Source organism: Castanea sativa, chromosome 9 (assembly GCF_040712315.1).
Source record: "Castanea sativa cultivar Marrone di Chiusa Pesio chromosome 9, ASM4071231v1".
NCBI lineage: Eukaryota > Viridiplantae > Streptophyta > Magnoliopsida > Fagales > Fagaceae > Castanea > Castanea sativa.
Window position 1 is genome coordinate 35213400 of NC_134021.1, and position 9699 is coordinate 35223098.

General features: G+C 35.0%; 1 protein-coding gene across 2 annotated transcripts; it reads left to right on the top strand.

Moving 5' to 3' along the window:
• The first annotated feature begins 358 nt into the window (after nucleotides 1–358).
• Nucleotides 359–9486, top strand: LOC142610399 (4-alpha-glucanotransferase DPE2). Of its 2 annotated transcripts, none has more exons than XM_075782215.1 (23): nucleotides 359–607; nucleotides 821–1217; nucleotides 2056–2173; nucleotides 2281–2339; nucleotides 2471–2610; nucleotides 2733–2847; nucleotides 2940–3136; nucleotides 3662–3740; nucleotides 3853–3891; nucleotides 4410–4529; nucleotides 4698–4799; nucleotides 4950–5033; nucleotides 5130–5372; nucleotides 5492–5617; nucleotides 5756–5830; nucleotides 5972–6043; nucleotides 6193–6312; nucleotides 6487–6584; nucleotides 6809–6968; nucleotides 7109–7207; nucleotides 8147–8344; nucleotides 8609–8702; nucleotides 8865–9486. In XM_075782215.1, the coding sequence occupies exons 2-23, from the start codon at nucleotides 864–866 to the stop codon at nucleotides 9095–9097; spliced, it is 2925 nt and encodes a 974-aa protein (XP_075638330.1). In that variant the 5' UTR covers nucleotides 359–607; nucleotides 821–863; the 3' UTR covers nucleotides 9098–9486. The 2 variants fall into 2 exon arrangements, with proteins under 2 accessions (XP_075638330.1, XP_075638331.1); XM_075782216.1 differs by having other exon boundaries at nucleotides 444–577.
• Nucleotides 9487–9699: the final 213 nt, after the last annotated feature.

Here is a 9699-nt window from a genome sequence, read left to right on the forward strand (position 1 = left end):
ATTTAACTTGATCACGGCAATCCTTGGAAATGTGTAGAATAAAATAATCCAGAAATATTTATGAAAAAGAAGAAGAAAAGAGCAAAGATGATGATTGAGGATTTTGTTTGGAACATAATAAAAGATACGTGGACACAGAGTCTGAGGAACTTTTGTGTAATCTCATCATCTCACGGCTTCTCGTCAGGCATGAGATGAGCCAACTGTCCACACTCCACAGTGTCACTCTCCCGTGAAAGCTGTAACAAGTTAACAACTTTCAACAAGACACACGCACACTCTCACTCACCCAGTCCTCACCAGAAAAATATCATACTGATTAATAAAGAAAAACAAAAAGTAGAGAAACAAAAAAACCACAAACCCACCTCTCTGTCTCTCTCTTTCACTGTCTTTCACGCTTAAAATCTAGCAACTTTTTTTTCTGCCTTAAAAATATCTGGACTGAGGGAAGTGATAGCATTAGCATTTCTCAGCTCTATTGTTTCTTCGAACCAAACAAACTCCATTCTCAGATTCCTTTGTTTGCTCTCCACACTTTCTCCTTGATAATAGCACCACTCCTTAAAGTTGACGTGTAAGCATAAAACTTTAAATTCAAGTAAAGGTGATTACTAATAGTTCATATCTCAATTGGGTTTGATTTATTTCAAGCTAAACCTTGAGATTTTTCATCTGGGTCCTCTTCATTTTCTCTAAAAATAGTAGAATTTTCCCTCAAATTCTGTGTTTTTTTTTTTAATTTTTAATATTTTATTTCGAATCTGTAATTCAATCTTGCCTGGTACAATACTAACAAGTTTGACTTGGGTTTTGCTAGATATTGGAAAGTGTTATCTGGGTCCGATCCATTTTTGGATGAAATGGTGAATTTGGGACTGTTTTCAGGGTCCAAGTCATTGAAATCAGTGAATGTGTGTTTCAGATTGCCATATTTTACTCAGTGGGGTCAGAGCATACTTGTATGTGGGTCTGAGCCAGTGCTTGGTTCATGGAATGTGAAGAAAGGCCTGTTGCTGAGCCCCATTCATGAAGGTGATGAGCTCATATGGAGTGGAAGTGTTGCAGTTCCAAGTGGGTTTAATTGTGAGTACAGTTATTATGTGGTGGATGGTGATAAGAATGTTCTGAGATGTGAGATGGGAAGGAAGCGTAAACTGCTATTGGCCGATGGGATTCAGGATGGTGAGGTGGTGGAGTTCCATGACCTTTGGCAGGTGCTACTTTTGTTCTCTTTTTCTTTCTAACTGTTATCAATTATGACTTTTGCAGGGTTTTCTTTTTGTTCCTTATTGGAGTACAACTTTAGCACTTTTACTGGACTATAGTCATCGCTGATATCTTTGTGTTTTAGGAATTTTATTTATTTGTTTTGGATATTCCTGCTCTGGGAATTTCAGTACGGAATGACTGCCGAGATCCTATAGAAGTTTCAATTTATTGAAACTGTGAAGCTTTAATAATCTCTTGTTTTTAACATTTTGATTTAGTTGGTTTTGGATTTCTTTTAAAGCTTTTATGGAATCTTGTCATAGTTCAAAACAAAAGGCTTAAGATTCTAAACATTCTTTTCTTTTGTTTAGTTTTCTCTCCAACCACTTGGACCATTACCATATTCTTGCTGACAGCTTTATGTATATTGTATTTGTTTCAGTTAATACGATGTTTTTTGCCTCTTTTCTTTCACTGAACTTTTACTTTGGCGGAGAAAGTTGTAATTAGATGCTCACTTTATCCTGAATATTATGGTTTACTGTTCTGTTCTACTTATCTATACTCTTTGGTTGCTTACAACGGAAAGACAGGCTTACATGACAACCACTCCCACCACATATGGTTCTAAAGTTTTTTTTTTTTTTTTTCAAAATTTTTTTGGATCCTCAGTCTTTTCAGGAATCAAATGGAGTGGCAGAAATATTTTTTACTTATAAAAGAGGAAAAGGAGTGACATATTTCTTTTTTCCTCGGGTTGCTATATGATTTGCTCATTGTGGAAACTGTTTGTTTCTTGACATTAACAAATTTACTGAAAATTTCTGTTATAATAAAATCCAGATTGGCTCTGATGATCTCCCTTTTAGAAGTGCATTCAAAAATGTAATTTTTAACCGAAGTTGGACTTTGAACGTAGAGACACCTCTAGGAGTCATTCAGAATAAGCTGGATGAGGAAGGTAATTGGATGTAGTTTGAGTTCTTTAGTAATTCCTTTTTTTTTTTAGAAAGTTTTGTAGTAATTCTGATGTAAAGTTCTGTTTCGCTTTTTACTTCTGGTTATCAGCAGAGACAGTCCTCGTCCAATTCAAAATTTGCTGCCCAAATATAGAAGAAGACACATCAGTATGAACTCTGTTCTCCAAATGAGAATTTTACTGTTTATTTGGATATGATTTGATATTATCTATAAGTTCTGTTGCTTTTTTTTGTCGCCTTGATTCTTGGTAGGATTAATTGAAGTTGGACTCATGCAGGTTTATGTGATTGGTAGCCATATAAATTTGGGGAAATGGAAAGTTCAAGATGGGCTTAAACTTAGCTATGCTGGTGATTCAATCTGGCAAGGTGACTGTGTGCTGCGGAAGGTCGATTTGCCAATAAAATATCCTTCTTGGTGTCTTAATATTCAATACGGCATCTGTATATTATTGCTTGCTATGCATATTACCTAATGATTACCAACTCTTATGTTCATCTCTCTTTTTTCCTTGACGGTTGTTCCACATATAATTATAGTAAGTATGGCAAGGCAGGAAACTTTTCTTTAGAAACTGGTCCCAATCGGGAACTAATTGTTGGCTCCTCGAAGAATCAACCAAGATACATTTTTCTTTCAGATGGCATGTTTCGAGTATGTTGTCAAACATAGATTCTATGTAAGTGAATTTTATGTTTTCGTGGAACTTTTATTGTTGGCTCTAACATATTCATTTATTTTGTTAGGAATTGCCATGGCGGGCTGCTGGTGTTGCCATTCCTATGTTTTCTGTTAGGTCAGAATCTGATCTTGGAGTTGGAGAGTTTCTTGACCTGAAGTTACTTGTTGACTGGGCTGTGGATTCTGGGTTCCATTTAGTACAGCTTTTACCAATCAACGATACATCTGTGCATGGGATGTGGTGGGACTCATATCCTTACAGGTATACCTTCAATGTTCCCTTCATTTTTCTTGCCTTGACAATTTTGAAAATTTGTTGAAGTTGCAAATTGCTGCACTTTTCATTTCTTTGCTGCTTTTGACTGGCACATTTGTGTGTTCCCAAATTCCATTTATTATCCTGCTTAGATCTGTAATTCATCTTGGCTTTGATAATTATAAGAAACCTACCATTTTCTCTGGTTTCAAAATCCCCTTCTTCTGTCTTATACTTCCTTGTCGCACACTAATGATATCTTAAATGTTTCACTTATTATTTTTCACTGAGTTTAAATCACAAGATTTTTAAAATAAATTAACCTACCACTCTCTCTAGCTTCATGAATGCCCTTTCTTCTTTTGTATTATGTGCCATTGTAAGAGAACAGTATCTTATGTGTTTTGTCAAATTATATGTTCCGGTGACTTCAAGCACCCTTGAGTATTTATGAAGTCACCCTTGAGTATTTATTATAGATTTGCAATTATGATCTGACAAACATTTTTTGTTATTATTTTGATTGTACAGTTCACTCTCTGTTTTTGCATTGCATCCATTATACCTGAGAGTTCAGGCTCTTTCAGAAAATATTCCAGATGATATCAAGGTGATGTGCATGACTTTCAAATTTTTATTTAAACAGATATTCTTTTTCTGAAATTTATGCTGATACTTTAAAAGTGTTTATTGCCTCCTTGTTTCTTATCTTTTCTTTACAGCAAGAAATTCTGAAGGCAAAACAACGACTAGATGGAAAGGTAACTGCATTCATTATACCTGAGAGTCACATTCAGTGACTGTTGCTTTTGTAAAAAACAATATAGGCAAAATGATTCCTGTCTATACTTTTACTGTTTCACCTACAGACTTGACCTGAGCAATGATTAATAAGTAAGAAGACATTATTATGAATACAAGGATAGTTTATTACATTATTAAAGCAAAAAGGAAATCGGATTGGTTTAAAAAGAAGAAATAATAAAGAAACTGCAATGCAAATTGCAATACTTGAGTTTATATCTTTAAAATACAATTCAGTCATCTTCATCTGTGGTGATTGTCTTTTGAATATCTGACACATTATAATTAACAGTTTTACAGGAAAAGTTATAGTAATGATACAGTTCATTCTTTGGTGCATGTAATACCAGTTTATATTAATGTATTTATGTTGTGTTTGCTGGATGTTGACTGGAAAAGTTATAGTAATGATACAGTTCATTCTTTGGTGCATGTATTACCAGTTCATATTAATGTATTCAGGTTGTCATTGCAGGATGTTGATTATGAGGCTACTATGGCTACTAAACTTTCAATTGCCAAGAAAATTTTCACCCGAGAGAAGGATTTGATACTTAGCTCTGAATCCTTTCAGAAATTTTTTTCTGAGAATGAGGTCATACTGTGTTAAATGTTCAGCTTATTTTTATGAATATTATAACAAATGATTCACATTTTCCGCTTTTTACAGATTGCCCTTTGCTTGTTCAGCTTTGATTTAATTGATTTTCAGTTTTACTCTTTCAAAACTTTTGCTAAACTGAATTATGTTTTAATTGGTCAGGATTGGTTAAAACCCTATGCGGCCTTCTGTTTCCTGCGGGACTTTTTTGAAACATCAGATCATAGTGAATGGGGTCGCTTTTCTCAGTTTTCAAAAGATAAGGTAATCAGCCTTTTGATTTCCCTTCATTTAAGATTAGAGATTGGATGTTTTTCACTAAATTTATGGGTCTATCCATATATACAGCTACTTGATGATATTGAGAAGATGCTTTTCCTTGATTTTCTTACAACAATTCCCCTTTTCCTTCAGCTTGAGAAACTCGTTGCAAAAGACAGCTTGCAGTATGATGTGATTTGCTTCCATTATTATATCCAATTCCATTTACATTTACAAGTAAGCAGAATTGATCTCTGTCACGTATTTTATACATCAAGTCACACTGTTGAACATAAAGGCATCTTATTCTTTGGTAACATCACAAAACTACAGTTGTCAGAAGCTGCGGGATATGCAAGAAAGAAAGGAGTGGTATTGAAGGGAGACCTACCTATTGGTGTTGACAGAAACAGTGTGGATACCTGGGTCTATCCAAATTTGTTTCGCATGAACACGGCCACTGGAGCACCTCCAGATTATTTTGATAAAAATGGCCAGAACTGGGGATTCCCTACTTATAACTGGGAGGAAATGTCAAAAGACAACTATGCTTGGTGGCAAGCTCGTTTAACCCAGGTTTTGTTCTTTCAATAGATTTTGATCCTTCTTTCAATGTGCCTTGGTCTTGGTGCCATGTCTCTTTCACTGACTTTCGTGAATAAGCCAAAGGTTAATTTTCTTTGTTTCCATGACAGATGGCAAACTACTTTACAGCTTACCGGATTGATCACATATTGGGTTTCTTTCGAATCTGGGAGCTTCCGGAGCATGCTACGACAGGTCTAGTTGGAAAATTTCGACCATCTATCCCTCTGAGTCAGGTAAAGTTATGCTTGCCTAATCAAAAAGGCTTTCTTACTTGGAGAATAAATGAATGTAGAGCATGGTCTCTGTTAAGGGAAGCAATAGTTTTTAATGTTATTTTGGTGAATTTACACAAATTAATGCTTCTTCTGTAGGAAGAACTTGAAAAAGAGGGAATATGGGACTTTGATCGATTGAGTCATCCATATATTCGGCAGGAATTGTTACAGGTTACTGAATTTTTTTGTTAGCTGCAGTCTGCTTTGACTTATTGTAACCAACCTATGACTTCTATTTCTTTGTTGTAAGTTTACTGTGCATTGTTTCTGCTAATGTATGTCTCTTTTCTTTGATTTTTATTCTTGATTCAGGATAAATTTGGATCATATTGGACTTTTATTGCCTCAACTTTTCTCAATGAATATCAGAAGCAGTGCTATGAGGTGAGAATAGTAGTTTTAGTCGATAAATGGATTTGTTATATATTTTTTCTTCATTACTCATAATTAGTCTTTGGGGGGATTTTTCTGTCAAATATTAGGCTGAGGGGCCTCCCTCTAAATTAATTTATTTTCCTATATATACTTCTCAGTTCAAGGAGGAGTGCAACACAGAGAAAAAAATTGCTGCCAAGCTGAAGGCATGTGCAGAGAGGTCCTTGTTATTGGAGAGTGAAAACAAGACAAGGCGTGGTCTTTTTGATCTTCTTCAGGTATAATATAATTTCAAAGAAAGCTTTAATCTTTGATTTTCATCTTACAAACTCTTTTTTAATTATTTTATGTGCATTTTATCCTGGGCGCTTTTCTTAATTATGCTATGAGATCCTACAATTGCCATTACCTGTTCCGGTCCTGGATTATGATATGTCCAGTATTTCCTGCAGAATATAGTTCTCATCAGAGATCCAGAGGATCCAAGGAAGTTCTATCCTCGTTTCAATCTTGAAGATACTTCAAGTTTTAATGATTTGGATGATCACAGGTGATCATATTGGTGTGGAAAATTAGCTTATTTTATACATTTGTATGGTCCTCATGCATGAAAAAGTATTGCAAGTATGACTTAAAATGCATTGTGCCTTGTACATATTTTGATAAATTTGATTGTCTATTCTTGGTGCCAAAAAGAATTCTTTTCCTACTTTTCTTTTCAACTTTCTTAAGATACTGCCAACTTAGCATCTTACTTGTCATCCCATGATACAGCAAAAATGTTCTGAAAAGATTATATTATGATTACTATTTCCACCGGCAAGAGGATCTTTGGCGGCAAAATGCTTTGAAGACTCTGCCTGTCCTCCTGAACTCATCTGATATGCTAGCTTGCGGCGAAGATCTGGGTCTTATTCCTTCTTGTGTTCACCCTGTATGTTGATTAAACTATTCTCAACCACACAACCTTCTCCCACCTTTATCAGTTCTCTCCTTTTCTCACAGGGATTTATCATTCTGATTTTGCATATATTTGACAAAAATCTGTCTTCTAACTGGTTAATTTTGATACAGGTCATGCAAGAGTTGGGATTAATAGGTTTGCGGATTCAACGCATGCCAAGTGAACCTGGCTTGGAGTTTGGTATTCCTTCTCAATACAGCTACATGACAGTAAGATCTTGTGCCTGTTTTATTGTGGTGCAATTTGTTATTACTAGAATGGGATTCTGCAGGTTTATTTTCTGGTATAGCATTCTGAAATGGTTTTTAACACTATAACCAGAAGTTGAAAAACTTGTTATTGAGAAGTCCTAAAATGTATCCTCTCGATACAATTCATGATGCTAAAATCTTGTCATACTGCTTGTCTATCTTAAGCCCATTCTTTTGGTGCAACAGGAATGGATGTGGCTGGTTTATTTTTCTTGTATAGCATTCTGGTCTGGTAATTAAAACCCTCAATGAAAAAGTAAAAGAAAATAAAATATCTTTTTGGAGTCCTAAAATGGATCAACACTGTACAATAAAATGATGCTGCCAAATCAAAAGGACTTATTTCAACTGATAGTGTAAATTAGTAGAATAATTCCAATTGCACCAAACATCATCCTTGCCATTGCTCATTGTAAATTAATAATGTAAATTATTTTTCTTATTATTTGTTATTTGGACTATGGTTGAAAGCCTGGCCTTTTCTAGATTTCATAATATGCATCCTTTTTAATACCTGAAGTTAAATTATGATCTTGTAGCAGTGTATGAAAGTTGTTTCAATTTCTAATTAGGTTGACAAGCTTTACCCTGTTGGCTGTTTAAATTTTATTTAATTTCACCTATGGATTTCTATTTTATACTAAGCTTTTATTTGTATGTATAAGCTTTTGTTTTGGGTTAGAGTATTCCAAAAATTTACAATTGGAGCATGCACAATTTTTTTTTCTTCTAAATTTTGTATTCCTTTTTCATTTTCCTTATAAAGCACTGAAATTATGGGATTTTGGCTATATTGCAATTGGCCATATGCTTATAAATACCTCCAATCGAACTTTTCAAATCTTCATCTTTGTCATTAGAATGTAACTGGGTAGGTGTGTAAATAAATGTGTTCAGGTGTGTGCTCCATCTTGCCATGACTGCTCAACCCTGCGCGCTTGGTGGGAAGAAGATGAAGAAAGAAGACGACGGTTTTTCAAGAGTGTAGTGGGGTCTGACATTTTACCACCTAGTCAATGTGTTCCAGAGGTTGCACATTTCATTATAAGGCAACATGTTGAAGCCCCATCAATGTGGGCAATTTTCCCTCTTCAGGTAATGTAATGGTCATGTTAATACAGTGAGGTCTTCGATACTGTTCTCAAACTCTTGGGTACATCTTCCAACTTCATATAATCAATGCCCTGTGGGAAGCGCAGTAAATAGCACTAAGCTAAAATGTTTGTTCTCCCTGTGGTTGTGTTCATGTCTTAACATTGTACTAATTGATTAATGTGTACTCTGTTGCATGTAAAAAAGGTGGAGTGTTAGTATTTCTATTGGTTGGTCATGTCATATAGGCTTTTATTTGATGATCAGGATTTGATGGCATTGAAAGAAGAATATACCACACGCCCTGCAGCAGAGGAGACAATTAATGACCCCACAAATCCTAAGCACTACTGGAGATTCCGTATGCATTAAATTTTTGTGTTAAATATTAAACTAAGCTTGCTGTGCTTGCCTTTTGCCTTGTTCATTCAAGCTGTGCCCTGTTTCCAACTATAATATCAGAGTTGCATATTGAGGCTCATGACCTCATTATTGTTATTATTTTGAATTTTGTTGTACTCAGGTGTACATGTGACACTGGAGTCTTTGATAAAGGACAGCGAACTAAAAAGCACCATTAAAGATCTTGTACGAGGAAGTGGAAGATCACATCCTGTGGGAGAAAATGAAGTTCAAGTGAATGAAGAATCAGTAGCCACTACTGAGAAGCAGCAGGTTACCATTGGGAAAGAGAAACTCCTGGTCGTGACACAGTTGAATGGTGCCCCTCAAAAGGAGATTCCAGTGGTCCACTAAGGTTGCTTAGAGATCGTGTACTTAGGCATCGTGATGCAATCATATCATTTGATTATATGCCTACAACTAGGAGACCCAAGTCATACAAAAGTGGTAGAACAAAAGAATCAGAAGAATTCATATAATGTTCACTCAATGCTGCTGTTGAAGTTGGTCCTCTTTCCATACAGCCATACTTGTCATGAACATACATTATTGAAAATTGATAGAAATGTATGTACTCTGAGTTTGTGCGTAATAATGTTTCTTTCTTACTATGATTTCTCATAGTAACTTCAATAATAAAATAGTTGCTAGCAACAAACAGTGCAACAGTTAAAGGTTCCACGTTTGAAGATTGTTTGGTAATGCAGAAATAAAATTGTTGATGAGCATTATGTTCTTGCAAATTTATATATGTTGTGGGTATGTCTAATTACATTATACGCTTCCCATTAAAGTAGATGTCATGTTATTGATCTTTATTAGCTTTCACTTGAGTCTTAACTGTGTTCATACTTCATAAAAATATCTTGCATGGACAACAAAAGCTCGTTCATTTTTCCATGGAAATAGAGAAAAAAAAAAAAATCTAATCAAGTTAAATCATATAGATTCCTGTT

Coding starts and splice junctions, on each gene's coding strand:
- LOC142610399 (XM_075782215.1), top strand. CDS start 864: ATGGTGAATTTGGGACTGTTTTCAGGGTCCAAGTCATTGAAATCAGTG. Junction 6,585..6,808: donor AATGATTTGGATGATCACAG/GTGATCATATTG, acceptor CCCATGATACAG/CAAAAATGTTCTGAAAAGAT. Junction 8,345..8,608: donor GGGCAATTTTCCCTCTTCAG/GTAATGTAATGG, acceptor TTTGATGATCAG/GATTTGATGGCATTGAAAGA.